Below are 17,587 nucleotides of genomic sequence, written 5' to 3' on the forward strand. Positions count from 1 at the left end.
CACCCCACCCCACCCCTCCATTCCCAGCCCTTTTTAGGGTCTCACTAAGTTGCTTAGGGCTTCTATAAGACTGAGGCTGAGGCTGGCTTTGAATTTAAGATCCTCCTGCTTCCTTATCTTTTTTTAATGTCTGAGGATTCTGTAATAATATACCTGATTCATTCATTTATGAACAAATATTATATATTTGTAATTTGGGTCATCTTTTTTTGTCAGTTTTGCTAGAAGTTTGTCAATTTTATCAAAACTTTCTAAGAACAGGGTCTTTGTTTCACAGAGTTTGCTCTATTGATTTTTGTTTTCACTTTAATTTTTAGTCCTTATTGTTTTCTTCTGCTTGTTTTGGATTTATTTTATTCTTTTCCAGGTTCTTGAGGTGGGAGCATGGATTTTTGAATTGACACTTTCCCTCTTTTCTAATGTATGTAGCTAATGCTATAATTTTTCCTCTTGCTATGGTTTAAGCCATGTCCCACATATTGCACATTTTATTTCCATTCAGTGCAATGTTGGTTTTTGTTGTTGTTGTTGTTGTTGTTGTTGTTGTACCAGGGATTGAACTCAGAGGCACTCAACCACTGAGCCACATCCCCAGCCCTATTTGGTATTTTGTTTAGAGACAAGGTCTCACTGAGTTGCTTAGTACTGTTGCTGAAGCTGGCTTTGAACTCAAGATCCTCCTGTCTCAGCCTCCTGAGCCTCGGGGATTACAGCTGTGCACCATTGTACTCAACAGTGCAATGCATCTTTAAATTTCCCTTGAGACTTCCTCTTTGACTTATGGATTACACAGAAGGGTTCTGTTTGTTTTCATGTGTTGAAGGTTTTCCTGTTATCATTCCATTATTGATTTAGAATTGATTATATGGTTTTGTATGATTTCAATTCTTTCAAATTTGAAGAGTTTGATACAGGGGACAAGGTATGTTCTATCTTGCAATGTGCTCCATGAAGACTGGGGGAAAAATGCATATTCTGCTGTTGTTGGATACATCTATAAATGTTGAATAGACCCTACCCTGTTGGTTGATGAGCATTCTTAAGTTGTATGTTTCTTAATTTTGTTTAGTAGGGGTATCAGTTGTTGAGAGGGGATATTGAAGTCTCCAACTGTACAAATGGATGGTTCGTCTATTTCTCATTTCAGTTTAGTTATTGCTTCTTGCAGTTTGTTAACTCTATTGTTTGATATATACATGTTTAGAATTGCTATGTCTTCTTGATGGATTGAATCATAAAGTTTACATTCCTTTGCCTCTGGTAGTTTTCTTTGAATACTTCTGATATTAATATAGCCACTTTTTTGAAAAAAAATTTTTTCAGTCCATGGTTTATATTTTTATTGTGTTGATTAAGAAAATTTTCCCTTGTCTTTAGTTTTAGAACCTTGACTATGGTGTATCATGAATTTCTATGGATTACTCTTTATGGATTATCCATTGAATTTTTGGTTTACCCTTTTGGGGGTTTGCTTAACTTCCTTACTGAATTTGGAAAGTTTTTTGTCTTATTTCCTTGAGGATTTTTCCATCCTTGTCCTTTTCCTACTTTCCTTCTGGGATTCCCGTGCCATTAATGTTAGATCTTTTGCTATAGACCCACAGGTCCAAGAAGCTCTGCTGTTTTTTTCCAATAAGTTATTGTTTCTCAGATCAGAATTTTTTTTTTTTTGGTTTTATCTTCCAATCACGGATTCTTTCTTGTTTCCTACTCTGTTGTGAAGTCAATCCAAAATTATATTTTCCAGTTCCATATTTGCCATTTGGCTTTTCTTTATACATTTTGCTTCTTTCCTGAGACTGTCTTTTTGGTTTTAAGTATGTTCACAATTACTTGTTACATTTTTTTTACTAAGGATGTTTTAAAATGTTTTTTAGGTAATTCTAACATTTCTTGTTCTTCTGTTAGCATTTATGGATTCTTTTTTATTCCATTTGAGATATTCTTGGTTCTTGGTGGAGGGATTTTCAGTTGAAACTTAGACAACTTGTGTACTGATGCTAATAAAACTTTTTAACTCTTCACCAGGCTTCCTGTGACACCCTGCAGGAGTGTGGGGAGGTGTCTATGGAGCTAGTGGTTGAGAGTCTAGGCTTTGTGTGGTCTCTGCTGACATTGCTAGGGAGCAGAAGGGAGTTCCTTGTTACAACCTGGTGAGGGTAGAAATCTAGACTCCTGGCTGGGTCTTTGCTGGCATGGGTAAGGATGAGGTCACAGGTTTTTCTGTGGTGTTTGACTGAAGTAGAGTGATTATCATCTAAAATATTTCTGCCTTGTTAGGTTGCCCTTCCCAAGTGTTTTGGCTGGAAAGATTAGGCTTAAATTGGGATTTAGTCTGTACTTGGTGTTTGGGGGTTGTCAGTTTCTTCAGCTCCAGGTTTAGGATATGTGAAGCAAAAAGAAAACCTAGGAAATGTACTACTGTGTGATTCCTTAAGTCCTGAGGTCTCCAGTCACTCTGATTTATCCTCACCTTTCATACACAGTGTTCATGTTTCTTGTCGTATTTAAGGGAAGGATAGGGAAAAGCCTACTCTGCTTCTGTCAGTGTTAGTTTGTACAAATCATTTCTGCCAGTAGCATTCACAAAGGACTGGACAAAAGAATGTTAAGTCTCTTGGAGCAAAGAGATAAAAATATAGGATAAAAATCATGGGATGTGGATGTGGATTCAAAATATCCCCATGAGAGGCTTTTGACTGTATATTGACCACCCCATGTTATGCATAAATGTAAAGAAGTCCCAGACAATGACTCTAGCCTCAGGTTGCTTGCAGTCCAGTTAGGAAACCAAGATGTAGATTGCAAAATGCATATGCTACACAAAGCAATAACTATTAAGTTTTCATGAGACATGCAGTTTGTCAAAAAGATACTCAAGAGGGGGTGTCCAGAAAGGTCTCACATTTCACAAAAGCAACAGAATGTGAACTAAGCTCAGGGAAAACAACAACAACAAAAAAAAAAAACAGGCTTGGATATGGTGGAACAAGGAAGCTGGTGAAAAGGCATCAAGATGGGGAGAATAAAATGACAAAGGTACAAGGTCAGTATTATGAATAATAAAATCCACCATTATATTTATCTGGTATTATTAGAATCTGGGCATTATGCCAAATATCTTATTATGTTATTTAATCATTCCTTGGAATGTGCCATTGAAGTATGAATTATTTCCCACGTTACAGATGAGGAAACTGAGGTTCAGGGAAGCAACTTTCCAAATATCACATAATTGTATGGAGGGAGCACTAGGATTCATGCCCAGGTCTGTCTGAAATATATTAAGCGTTAACCCTAGACTACCTGGATTGCATGCAATATTTCTCTAGATGATGGAATTGACTACCCTGAGCAAGTAGAAGAGAATAAGGTTGGGATTTGAGGCATGATGTGTGAACCCTCACATTTTTTAGCAGGGGACTCCCTGAACATTTCTGAGGGAAGGAATGAGGGCTCTACAGCGAGCCTTTTTGCGGGGTGGGGGGCATCAGGGAGAGGAGACTTAGGGTAGAGGAAGAAAACATAATGGAGAAGATGACCTGGTTTCCAGTAGCTAGGCTGAGAAAGTGGACGTCACACATTGACCTCTGCACAAAGTCCCTTGTCAGGTGAACTTTAATTTAATTAATATTAAATCAAATATTAAAACTAATTAATATTAGTAATTTCAAAATTACTAATAAACCGGCACCATGGTACATACCTATAATCCCAGTAGCTCAGGAGGCTGAGGCAGGAGGATCATAAGTTCAAAGTCAGCCTCAGCCACTTAGTGAGGCCCTAAGGAACTTAGCAAGATACTGTCTCTAATAAATAAACAAAAAAATAAAATGGGCTGGGGATGTAGCTCAGTGGATAAGCACCCTGGGTTCAATCCCAGGTACAAAAAAAAATACTAATAAAACAAAAAAATTCTTCTGGGGCTTATTAATTCTGTCCCTGTCTGTCTCTATCTCTGTTTCCCCTTCATCCTTCTTCTCCTTCCCTCAAAACAAATGTTACCTTAGAGTCTTTCTGAAGAAAAAACATTCAGAGCTTTTCAATGGAGACTTTGAGATGTGCATGGGTTAATATCTATTTAGCTGCTGGCTCCTTATTTTAAAAATGTCATGTTACTGAGTCATGCTTAGTCAGTCATTCAGAGCCTGGTTAAGTTAATTAAACACAATGTGGGTAGATGGAAATGACATCACATACCTCCTTCAAAAGAAGCAGAGGAGAAATAGAGGGGGAAAGGAGGATTCCAATAGAATTTTGTTGCATAAGACTGGATAGAAACAACAACAACAAAAAAATCAGACCAAATATATTCCAGTGATCTCTCAGATGGGACAGTCAAGACAATGTGCTGGAATTATAATCAGGTTCAGGAGCACAGGGAGGGATGGCTAAAGCAGCTCTCAGTCTGGGAGGAACTAGAGTTTATAGAACATTCTACAAAACACATTCCATGGAATGACCCATGGAGTGTATGTGTGTGTGGGGGGGGGGTGTCCATAGTTTGTTACAAAACACTAATTAAACAAATGTTTCATTACTGCAAGTCTTTTCAAAACCTTTAAAAATTTAAAGTGCACTATAAACTCTCAAGAGGGGACTTAATATCCAAGATTCCCAAATCTACTTATTCACAGAAATTCTCCTACCCCACTTTTTTTTTTCTTGGAGATTTTAATTATGACTGGTCATTCACGCTTTATTCTTTCGGAAGTTCTGGGATAGGAAAAGACTTATACATGGCACAAACTGTATCCCCACATGTAGATTATTCTGGTTCCTGGAGGATATGCCTAATGTATGCCTCTAAGATTTTTTTGAGAGCTACATGAATATTTTCTCTTCAAATAAAAATTTACAAAGCCAAGCAATTTTCTTCACATCCCCAAAGTTTTCTCCCCAACCCTCTAAACCACCCAAGTGAATCAATAAACTAGTTCATGAGAGGAAATTGCAGCTATTTTATATACTTTTAAAAATCAATAATTATAATCAGATTATAAACCCGAATCGCTTGGCCACATCTCTCTCTGGCTGCTGGGGCTGAAGCTCTTTGTCCTCAGTTCTCAATAGCCCCCTCTAGGCTGATGGGCACACAACTGGGCCTCTGATGTCCTCTGGTCAAAGCAGCTGATGGGAAGCCCTCTGCCATTCTCTCTCCTGGAGGGGAGAGAGGCCTTCTGAAACTCTGACAAGGTGGGATCTTTCCCGCGGGAGAACTGCTCCATTTGCTGCTCCTTTTTCTTAATGGCTTCCTTGATGCCCTCAATGTGGCACTTTTCCTCTTTTTCGGCTTTCAGCTTCAGAATGTGATGATTCTTCTCCCGCAGGATGTTGAGCTCCTGGAGGCGCTGTGCCTTGTCCCTGGGGGTCCTGTGTGCGTGACTCCGATCCTGCTGGCTCTTCTGCTCCGCTAGCTCCATTAATATCCTCTTGTGCATCTGCCTCTGCTCCTCCGACTCTACGGCGTGACACTTGACCTGTTGGAACTGCTCTTCCTCCTTCTGGGCCTTCTCCTTCAGCTGTCGGTACTGCCCCTTCAGCAGGCCCTGGTGGATCTCTTGGGACCGCATGGAATTCTGCTCCCGCGACAGCTTTCTGAGGAGCTCCTCGGCCTTGGCTTGGCAGTCCATGAGCACCTTGCGGGCCTGATAATTGACGAGGGAGCTCAGGTTGGTCTCCTGGACCTTCTTGGTCTCCATCGAGTGCAACTGCCTTTTGTGACAGGCCTCCTCCAGCCTCTTCCGCAGCTGCAGGTTGTTCAGTTCCCGCAAGCTCTGCAATAACCTCTCCTGCTCTCGCAGGCGCTGAGCTTGGCACTGCTTGCGGTGCTCGGCCTCCACGCGCGCCCTCTCCATCCTCGCTAGACGCTGGTTCTCGGGGTCCTGCAGTTGTGACTCCCACCAACTCTCCTCCTGGATCGCGTTCTTCGAGTGGCCGTCCGGCCGCCGGTAGTGATGTTCGCGGCCCCGGCGACTCTTGCGCTCCTTCCGTTGCTGCCACTGCTCTTGACTCTGCCGCAGCAGCAGCCGGCGCTCTCTCTCCAGGGTCATCTGGACCTTTTGGTCTGAGCGCTTCAGCTCCTCCCAAGCGACTGCCGCCTGCTGCTGCAGCTCCCGCATTCTTTGGGCTTTCTGGAGCCGGTTTAGCACTAGGGACACGATCTTCTGGTCCCTCGAGGACATCACCGTCTCTTCCAGCTTGCACTTGAGAATCTGGTTCTGAGGGTCTTTGCTGGAGACCATGGGCTGGGGATACTGACTGGCTAAGGACTCCATCAAATAGTTACAGTCTCTTTGCTGGGTGTACATACAGGCCGACTGGGTCCTTAACTCTTGGGAAGGCACGGAGGACTTGTCTGTGTGTAAAGAGGAAGAGGACCAGCGACCTACGTGGCTGCAGATCGGCACTGCCCACTGGTCTTCACTCGGTGCCTTTCCTACCCCAGAAGCCACACTCGGGGGATTGGAAGCTCCCCTGGGGTACCGCGGGGGCGAATCTGTCTGGATGGAAGAACAGCGTTGGCAGGACTGAGTCTGTTGGGGTTGCAGATGGAGCTGCTGCTGCCAGGCCGAACTGGGCTTGGTCCCGTCCTCCCCCCGGGCTTCATCTAGGCGCCGGCTGCCCAATCGGTGCTTCCGGACGCGGTCTGGGGGCCTCCGGGTCAAGCGAGTCAGGCTGCGGCTTTCCAGCGGCGAGGTGTTGTACCAGCGCCTGCGAGGCCGTGGCGTGAACGAACACCCGGGAGGCAGCTGGGACTCTGCCGCCTCACTCCGCGAATCCGACGTACAGCCCCAGGGGCCCGAGGCCGGTTTGGATTCGGGCCCATCCAGCCGCATGGGGGACCTGCTCTCTGAGGCCGGCGGCGAGGTGTCCCAGAGGTTCCTGTAGCGCCGCGGGGAGAAGTGGCGGAAGCCCTCCATGTTCCCTCCCAGCGCGCCCAGTGTCTGCGTGAGCGTCCCGCGGCCTCCAGGAGGCGCTGCGGGCACCCACTCCACCCTTGGATCCTGGGGGGGGTGGGGGGGTCCCAATCGCCTGTGACGCTGGGCCACTTCACAATGCGCCTGGCGCCGCCGGCTCCTCGAGGCCCGCGGCAGGGAGCTGAGAGGAGCTGGTTGGAGGAAGGTCTGCAGGAAATCAGGGATGACCTTTAAAGCTGAGGGTGAATAGTGAGCCCTACCTGTGTTTCAGGCAGGAACTTGAACTTGCATACCTTGAATTTTAAGAAAGCTTCGACCGAAGTCGTCACCCTCAGAAAAGAATGCTGTAGAATGGGTGGGGAGTCACGATGTGCGAATTAAGCAGCTGTGGAAGCACATTAATATGCAGCACCACCCTTTTACTTTTTGAATTACCAAGGCCGAAACACGCTTTAATGTTTACGTTTAAAACTTCAGCACAGGAAAAAGACAATTCTGATTTTTCCCGAATATGGCAATTCCTGCTTTAGTCAAAACACGAATGTTGTGTATACATTTCTGAAAAAGTATCCGTGAATACCATGCAGAAATCACAGTTATTGTTGTTGTTTGTTTAGTCATTTTTCTGCAATTTTGTGCCATTCTTTGTCCTTGCTGAGGCACCCCCGTCCCCCTTAATGGGAAAAAGCATTGAATTTGGTTAGGAAAACTTGAGCTTGACTCTTCTGTCACTTTCAACTCCTGTGATCTTGGGCAATTTGCCCTCATGTTCTGGAAAGGTGCATTGCCATTGGGGGAATGGGGCTGATAATACCTGTAATATAGGGCTGTTGGGATGATGAGGTAAAACTGTATGGAAAGCTTGCCACCATAATGCATTCAATAAATGTTATTTTGATGTCCTGCTAAGCTTCCGCTAAAAATTTAAAACTCAAATTAACATATGGGGTGACAAAAATTTCTACAGATTCTTAGCTTAAGAAAAGATGAGTGGTTATAGGAATAGAACTGCTATAAAGGGCTAACCCCCCTGGGCTCTTTTTTAGTCCAAACTGTACTACGGGTCTTGGTTAAGTCATTTCCCTTCTCTGAGGTTACAATGGTCTGATGGTTTGTTTCCTTCCAAAATTCATATGTTGAAATTTAATAATCATTGATAATGGTATTAAGAGGTGGGAGACTTTGGAAGGTCATGGGTGAATCCTTCACAAATGGGATTAGTGCCCTTGTTCCAGAACCATGAGAACTAGCCCCAGGATGTTGTGAGAATGAAAAAAGAGGTAGTCAGATCCAGGATTTCACAGAGTACAATTTATTGGGGAATTCTGATAGAAGTGTGGTCCTGGGCAACAGCAAGATGAATGCACCCCTATAATCTGGGTCAGAAGTAGGGGGTTTATAAAGCAGACAGAACAAGAGTGACTTCATCCAAGTCAGAATGTACCTGGTTTGTCTTAAGGACATCAGGCTCATACCTAATGCTCAGGTCACCAGGCCCTGATTATAAAGCCCAACATTACTATTCTAATGGTTTTGATCATTTATAATGTGCTGGGAAAATATTTGGAGAAAACCAAGCAGGGTCATTCAGGAGCCATCTTGGTGGTTACAACTCAAGATGGCTGCAGATACATCAGGCTACAGCCATACTACCCTTATAAAAGGATTCCAAGCAACTCCCTCATCTGTTCTGCCATGCAAGGACACAGTGAAAAGATGGCTGTCTATGGACCAAGAAAGGGGCCCCCACCAGACTCCAAGTCTACTAGGGCTTTGGTGATCTTGTACTTTCTGCCTCTGGCATTGTGAGAAATACTTATATGCAACTCAGTCTATGAGATTTTGTTATAGAACCCGAATGGACAGGAGACCTAAAAGGAAAAATTATAGATAACATTCTTCAAATGTGACCTTAAAGAAGAAAAATGAATATTTTCCCTCTCCAGTTCTCTTCACTCGTATCTCCTTGGAGTTTCACAGCAACCCCAATAGAAATGATAACATTTTCCTCAGGATAAATCTGAGACTTGGCTATATTTTTTTTATTGGTTGTTCAAAACATTACAAAACTCTTGACATATCATATTTCATACATTAGATTCAAGTGGGTTATGAACTCCCATTTTTGAGACTTGGCTATATTAACTGATTTTTCCAAAGGCCATTTGGTCAACAGTGGAAGTTTTGAATTCAACTTCACTTATTTTTCTGCCTCTCAGGAAATGCACTATTAATTGAGACATGCTTTTAAGATGCAGATCACAAAATACACATTTTGTGTATGGACTCCATGGACTCCATGACCTTGAAGCCTCTTTGCATACCTAACTGCAGTGATGGAGCAGTGAGGTGCTCGACCTGGACAATGTCTCCCTAGCAGCCATTACATCTCTGAGGACAAGAAGTTTCTATCCTCAATGTCTGTGGGTGCCACTCACATACTCATTCAATCAATCGATGTGATTATAATTCTTACAAGGAGATAGAAAATTTAAAAACATTAAACCAAATTTGAAATAGAATTATTTAGCTTTTGTAAATTAGGAAATATTTGGGCATGAATTGAGTTATGCTGATAGCTGAGCAACATATCTCTCTGGTGAAGCTTTGCAAAACATTTTGCATGAAGTGTGGCTCTGGCCAATTCCCAGGCCACTTCCTGTCACAGAGAAGCAGTGTTAAGTGGGTGAAGGCATATTCCCCCTATCTCCCCCAGCCAAGAGCCAGGAGATTGGCCACCAGCCAACTCTGCTTTCACAAAGTCACCGAGCAGTCATCTCACCATGAGTCTCAGCATCTTCATCACTGCAGAAGATGAACCAGTAAAGGCTCTTTCAGTCCCAAGTGAAACTGAAGAAGGGTTTAACCTATAAAATGCCTCAGATTTTGTTCTGTAAAGCCAAAATGAGTTAACCATGAAAAACGCTTAGAAGAGTGCCTGGCATGTTGTAGCTGCCTTATAAAATTAGTCACTGGAATCATTATCATTATGCCTAGAGCACTAAAGATGATAGTTCTGTGGGGCTGAACAAAGACTTAGTTTGAGACAAAGCCAAAATTAGACCCCAAAGGCTCAGATTTCAGCTCTGAGCTCTTTGGTCTCTTGCTTCCTCTGAAGGTTCTCAGAATTTGTCATGAAATCATGTATGGCTCGTTCACCACTATGGTGATGGAGTAAAGGACATAGTCCTAACTTTATAGCGCTATTGATTGGAACTTTGGACCAGGATTAGAAAGATGGCATCACTAGAAAAAACATCCAGGTAACAGATGTGATAAGTGGTTAAATGGTCACCTTAACTGAGTCCCCAGGGGAGAGAGGGATTTGTTCTATCTTGATTGTTCATAAGTGAAGTCTTCGTAAAGGATGACTTTGGAGATAAACCTGGGAGGACAATGGGGATTTCTGCAGTCAGGGCTGAGCAGAAAAATGCAGCTGGCTGAGGAGGCTGCATGGCAAGTGTGGAACCCCAAATGCCTGCAATATTGAGGTTGTGTGTGGTTTGTGTAGTGGAGGTATGGGGGGGTGACAAGAAAGAGGGTCTGGGCCTACTGAGATTCTGTAGGGCCTCAAATGCCAAGCCAAGGAGCATGGGCTTCCTCCCCTGGGACAGCATTTCCAGCTAGGTCTAGAAGAGCTCTCTAGGACTCCTTGGAGCTTCCTTGGGCTCCAGAAACAGGGAGAACTGGAAGTCTTTAGGAAAGGCTGTTGAGTCCTCTGCCCCTGCTTTGCTCAGAGAAGCTTTAGATTGTATCTGTTTTCTACCCTAGAGATTGTTAGATCATTCAATTTTTAAATATTGAAAAACATTTGGGGTTCTTCTGTTTATACAAAAGGGTTAGAATCCACTGTGTAAGTAACAGTGGGGATTCAGCAAAATTCAGAAAAGTGACCCCATGGATCTGGTGTTTTAGAAAGCTCAACCTGGCAATAATGTGGCAGATAAGTGAAGAGGCTGGTACGGCAATCTGGGTGAGCAATAAGGAAATGTAAACCAATGGCAAGGAGGGATGGATTTGAGGGGCAGTTCAGAGATTAAGGGACCATGACCTGGAGATGGATTTGGTTTGGAGAAAGAGGGTTTCTAACCTGGGTTCTCTGGCTGATAATGAGTGACAGTGATAAAAATCAGCAGTCTGGGTTACCTTGAGGACAGTGATCTTGGAAATCAGGTGAAAGAAGCTGTAAGAATGAATGGATCCCACAGAGAACAGCAAGCAGAATGTCTGGAACAAACTGATGAAACTTGGAAGAAAAAAACCTCCTGAGGGGCCTCGTGAGGAAGCTCTAGCCTTAGAGGACAGCTGCACAGAGCAGGGACAACCCTCACCTGCATCTTCAGCATCTGATTAAGACCCCTTGGAGGATCTCCAGCTTGGAAGTCATGTCAGCTCTTCCATGGGACAGTTGAAAGAGATGTTTTGCAAATGCTAAGCTGCCAGGCATTCCCTTGATACTGAGAACAATCAGCCTCATTTTTATTTGGCAGAAAAATCCTTTGTGTGTTTCATTGGATGTCTGGGAAGGTGGCCTTCTGCCAAATGATGACCTGAACCTCTTTTCTTAATTTGTTGGAGTGTTGGAAAATATGGCCAAATGTGCTCTGACCCCACAATTCAAATTAATCTACGGAATTAAAAGGTGTTCCGTGCCCTTCCTCAGAATAGACTGTTGATTGACGTGGGGACTTGAAATTCTAGAGCTCCTAATTCTTGGCTGGATTAAAGGGGATATATCAGCTAGATACCCACAGGTGGTATGAGCACTTGAATGTGGCTAGTTTAAACTGATAGATGCACAAGTATAAAATGCACAGTGGATCTAAAAACTTAGTATGAAAATTATAAAATATACCAACTTAAAATACTTGTTACATATTGGGATGATGGTATTTGGAATTCATGAGATTAAAAAATGTATATTATCAAAATTAATTTCATATTTTCTATACTTGTTTTAGTGTAGCTACTAGTGAAGTAAAAATTACATATATATGTAGCTAAACATCATGGCATCTTCATTACTTTTCTGTGAGAGGTATCTTTAAATTATTTTAACTGACACATAGACACATAAAAATTGTACATATTAATGGGGTATCATGTAATGTCTCAATATTATGTATACATGATGATTAAATCAGGGCAAACCTATCTATCTCCTCATTTATTGTTTCTTTATGGGGGAACCTTTAAAATATTTTCTTCTACTTTTGGAAATGTACAGTACATTATTGGTATCTGTAGTCACTTTTCTGTGCAATAGCACCCCAGAATTTCATGCCCCTATCTCACTGTAAACTAGCATCCATTAGTCCACCTCCTGCCCCATCACAGTATATTTCTGTTGGACAATGCTGCTCTAAGTCATAGAGATTACCCAATACTCATGTTGTAAGTGAAAACTTTTAACATCTAGGTAATTTTTATTTTATACAAATTTATTGCTTTAAAATTTCCTTTTCTAAGAAAATAATATCTAAGAAGATTTTTTTCAAATCATTGTCTGGATGATAGGATAAATGATTAATTTCCAAAATTCAGCTTTATAGTACAATTTCACAGGATTTTATTTCTTTTATGTATCCCTCTATGTTTTCCTCACTACACAACAAAACAGATGTCCCCAAAAAACAGTATCTGAAAATATAAAACAGGGCTGCTCTCTGCATGTGCCTACAATGTGCTTTGGACTCATTAAAAATATCAGAGCCACGAAATAGTAAAACCAACCAAACCAAACAAACATGCAAATATAAGGACAATAAGTGGGAAAAACTCTATTAATGCAGCGCTAAGAATGAAGATCATAGCCTACAAACTTCTCTTTTAAAGATAAAAAGAAAATAGTGGGTTAAGAATCTGGAAATAGGAAAGTTAAGTTGCCATGGAAACAATCGCTTACCCACAGTGCAAATATTCCATGTGTACGAGAGGTTAGGTGGGTAAAAACGATGGCTGATACATGTTGAGCATGTGTTGGAGCATTGCTGAGTGCTTTACGTGTAAACCTTCCCACAATAATGTGAAGTAGGGCCTGTTCTTTCCTGAGGCACAGAAAGAGAATTGCCAAGATTATGAAGCTGGTAATTGACGGGGGATTTAGGATTGGTACCTGGATACTCACACCTACCCCACCATCGGGCCTTCCACCATTCAACCTCAGTGCTAATGCTACAAAATTATAGTCTACATTTAGGATTGTAATGCTTTTCATATTCATAACATGAACAAAAATACAAGCAGGAGATAGAAATTAACCAATTCTTATGAACTTGAAGTAAGTATGTTCAGAGCCTGAAATGAGTTCAGTTTCACAGGGAGCTAAAGAAGACTGAATTGCAGTTATTGGATCACTCAACAATGACACAGAAATATAAAACCGTGTGATAAAAGTTATTTGTTTTGAAATACTATCACACACATATAAACCTTCTACAAGTTTTACCCAGTGGAAATTTGGAGAAATAGTTGCATGCCCAATGTGAAGTTGCTTCTTCATCTTCAACATAAAATGGGCATTTCAATATTAAAAAAAAAAAAAACGTTTTAAAGATTGTGCTTTGTTGAAACTTAGCAAGACTGTGTGGGATTTTTAAAGCTCTATTTTTTATCTTTCTGTTTTGCCAAAGTCAGGCCTGGCGTTCCTAACTTCAAAGACCATTTGTTTTACAGAAAAGGCATAGGTGAGGGAAGACAGCTGCAATAGAAGTGTGGTGATGGATGGTTTGCTGTGACTGCTGACTGTGCATACATTGCAATATGCCATGTATTGTGAATGCTTTGTTGATGTTATCAGCAGGGTAGGTCTCCTAAAATTCTAGCCTCTGCCTCTAACCAGGTTTATTATGCTATGGAGGAAATTTTCAGGGGACAGCTCCCAGTGTCATTTCCCCTCAGAGCCATCCACAGAGTGGAACCTCAGGGATTGTGGGTGATTCTCTCAGTGTACCCAGAATCACATCTGTCCATAGGAATCTAATGAAAGTCCCTTTGTCCATCTGCCTGGGTCTTTTCATGGTCACACTGATGGGGAAAGTTATTAACTGTCCTCTCCTCTGTATGGAATGGTGTCCTCTTCAGGTCTTGATTCAGAGGGCACTTTCACTGATCTTTCTGACCAGATGAAGTCCTTTACTGTTCACTCTCACAACTCTTTGAATGCCAGGTCCTCTCCTTAGTGGTGTGTGTTCATTTAACTTCGGGGTTCTATGAAAATCAGATTAACCTGGTCCTCCTTCAGCAAGTTCCACGAGAGAGAGGAGCATACTTCCTTTGTCATTACCTCTCAAAGGCTCTCCATTGCCTGGTGCAGTACCAGCACACTGTAGGCCCTTAGTAAATACTTTTTGAATGAATGAAATAAATTACTTTACTGATAATTCAAAAGTGTCTGGCCATAGCTGAGCCCTCACTGATGGGGATTAATGCTCCCATTTTTCTATATGCAACTTTTAGAGTGGTTATTACAATCTTTCCTACCCGACTCAAGCCCCTGGCCACACCTTTGCTCACTCATTCTTTGCTCCTGTTCTCAGTCCTTACCCTTTAGACAAGATCATCAAAGCAAGCTCCTTCCCTTTGTGTGAGTCAGTTTTCCATTACTATAACAAAATACTGGATAAATACCTTAAAAACAGGAAGGGCTTATTTTGGCTCATAGTTTTAGAGGTTTCAATCCATGCCTGTGGCAAGGCAGCCCATCATGGTGAAATAATGTGATGCAGGAAGCTGCTGGGAAATGAAGAGGAAGGGGCTAGGATCCCAATAGCCCTTTCCTGGGCATGCCCCTGTGAACGAACTACCTCCTACTAGGTCCCACCTCCTAAAGGCTCCGCCATCTTCCAACAGTGCCACAGATTGGAGACCAACCCTTCAATGCATAAACATTTGGAGAACACTTAACTAAACAGTAAAACCCTTCCTCTAGGCCTTCACCTATCTTTTTCTTTATTTCTTACACATTGGAGATTGTCCCTGTCCTTTGCTAAAGCCACTACTATGGTTTTATGTATCCATCTTAACCTAGGCCACTGTCCTTTCCTGTATCCCCTATCTTGACAACTCCTTCTTCCTTCTTCCTCTCTTCTCCCTTCTCTCTCCTCTCTCTCTTCTCCCATCTCCCTCCTCCTTCTCCTCCTCCTTTTCCTTTTTCTCTCTCCTGGCTCCTTCCTCTCACTTTACACTTATGCTCAGGAGATTTCAATCCTCCATGTCCCTTGGTACTTTAGCTCTAGAGCATCTCTGTCCAACAAAACTTTCTGCAATAAGGGAAATGTTCTATATATGCACTGCCCAATATGCAGGCCACTAGCCACCTGTGGCTTTTAGGCACATGAAATGTGGCTAGTGTGATGGAGGAACTGGATTTTAAATTTTATTTAGTTTTAATTAATCAAAATTAAAATAGGTCATGCAGCTAGGGTCTTGTGTATTGGATAGCAGAGCTCTAAGTGTAAATTATGAAGTTTTCCTATTAGTTTAGAATAAAATCATTTCACCATCTCTGGACCAGATATACTTGGGCAAGCCACTTAGCTTCTTAATTATTCAACTTTGCCATTATAGGGGCTGGGATTGTAACTCAGTGTTAAAGCACTAGCCTAGCATGCACAAGGCTCTGGATTCAATCTCCATCACCAAAATAAAATAAAATGAAATTAAACAACAATAACAATAATAGTACTATAGTAAAGGGTAATTATAAAAGATAATTTCATTGTTATGAATGACATATTCATGGTATCACATTTAGCACATAGTGTATGCTTGTAGTCTAAACACTTAATATGTGTTTGCCATCACTATTTTCATCATCAACATTATCATCTTCATTAATATCTGAACCTATTCATATTCTTTTTTCAAACTTCAGGTCAAAATGCTTTAATGACTAACAATATCAGTTTAGTGGCTTTCAACTAACATTTTTAAAAGAAATACTTTACTGTAGAATAAGAAATATTAATTGCTTTCCTCTAACAGGTAGATGTTAATTTTTGAAATATCTTTCTATAGATGGGTGCACTGTATACCAAATAATAGAGTAAAATATAAATTTCTCATCACGGGTTGCATAGAAAAGCTGTGTTTCTCTAGAGATGCTGCTTTACAGTTTAGAAGGTTAAGGCTGGTATCTCTGAGGCCAAATCCAATGGCCTTTTCTCAGTCTCATCTTGATTTCTTGGTCCTATTTGTCACTGAGATTCATCTTCTGATGGACTGGATTTTTTCCCTCCCTTGGCCTCCTCTGTTCATTCTTTCTCCTTCCCATTCTCAGAGGGCCACTTATATCACATGAGACTATAGGCACATGTGGTAGACTCCAAAGTAGCCCTCATGATTTTTTTCTCCTGTCACTCTTGGGAACCTTCCTCCTACATTAAATAGGACTCAATTGTGCAAACAATAGGTTTTGAGAACATGACAAGTGTTGTGAGGCTGGGTCATAAATAATACTGTGGTCTCTGTCTTACTCTGCTGCTGGGGTAGCCAGCTGCTATGTGATGAGGACACTTGTGTTGGAACCAGATCTTCTAGCCCTAGTTAAGTCATCAGATAACTACAGACTACAACCTTGTGAGAGGGCCTGAGCCAGATTCCTGATGCATAGAAACTGCGAGATCAAAAATATTTGTTTTTCTAAGACTGAGTTTTGGGATAACTTGGTATGCATTGCTAGAAAATGAAGAGGGTGTATGCTTTAAATTGCATGTTCCTAGACCCCATGCTTTGAGTCCCAAGTTAAATTGAGATATAGATGTTAGTCAGCTTTCTGTTACTGCAATAAAATACACGAGATAATCAACTTGAGAAGAGGAAAAGTTTGTTTTGGCTACCAATTCTGTAGGTTTTGGCCTGTGGCAAGGTAGCACATCATGGTGGGTATCATATGGTGGAGCAAGCTGCTCACTTCATGACAGCCAGGAAGTGAAAGAGAATGGACTCTCTGAAGGGACTGGGGTCCCAATATCCCCTCAAGGGCATGGCCCAAATGACCTAACTTCCTCCTGCTAGACTGCCTTTTAAGGGTTCCATAACCTCCCAATAGTGCCACAGGTGGGGGACTAAGCTTTTAACACATGGTCCTTTGGGAGATATTATATAAACCATGGCATTCTAGTGACCCTGCCCTAGTGGAGAAAGAAGGGGAGCTGGATGTGGTTGCATATGTGTAACTTTCAAGGGATGCTTCTTTCACCTGGTAGACAGCATAATGCCTGGTTGTCCAATCTGCTATTGGGTGGTCTCTAACACAGGAACCTTGTTTATACTGGCAGACACCCTTGTGGCTCATGTGACCTGGGTCCAGTTGATGCCTGCCTGACCTTTGCTCACTTGCTGGGAGCCCACCCTTTTATTCTCTGCTGTCCCAAGGAAAATCCAGTCTAAACCCCTTGTTCTTCAGATGGAAGATGCAAATTCAGTGCACCACCATAAAAAGAAGCAAATTCAAATTCTTTTGCTTAAGGATCCTGAGCAAGGAAGTCACAGTGACTCAGGAGGGTAGTCCTTTGTCTCCTGGGTCACTCAAGGCAAGAATGTTAGTCAAGGGAGAGGAGACAGACAGCAAGAGCAAGAGAGAACTAACAGAATACATATATTAATATATAAATATATTAATATGTGCAATATATTAATTTTATATATATATATATACATACATA

At 41.9% G+C, this 17,587-nt stretch overlaps 2 protein-coding genes and 1 long non-coding RNA gene across 4 annotated transcripts in view; 1 reads left to right on the forward strand and 2 right to left on the reverse strand.

The window, feature by feature from the left end:
• Positions 1–17,587, forward strand: part of Susd4 (sushi domain containing 4) — a 194,260-nt gene that overhangs the window by 33,963 nt on the left and 142,710 nt on the right. The gene's annotated exons all lie outside the window — the stretch shown is intronic.
• LOC125618478 overlaps positions 1–17,587 on the reverse strand; it is a 38,294-nt gene that overhangs the window by 13,068 nt on the left and 7,639 nt on the right. The window lies entirely within an intron of this gene.
• Ccdc185 (coiled-coil domain containing 185) lies at positions 4,586–6,923 on the reverse strand. Its single transcript, XM_015483324.2, has one exon. The coding sequence runs from the start codon at positions 6,921–6,923 to the stop codon at positions 5,067–5,069; it is 1,857 nt and encodes a 618-aa protein (XP_015338810.1). The 3' UTR covers positions 4,586–5,066.

This window comes from Marmota marmota, unplaced genomic scaffold (genome assembly GCF_001458135.2).
Source record: "Marmota marmota marmota unplaced genomic scaffold, marMar, whole genome shotgun sequence".
NCBI classification, from domain to species: Eukaryota; Metazoa; Chordata; class Mammalia; order Rodentia; family Sciuridae; genus Marmota; species Marmota marmota.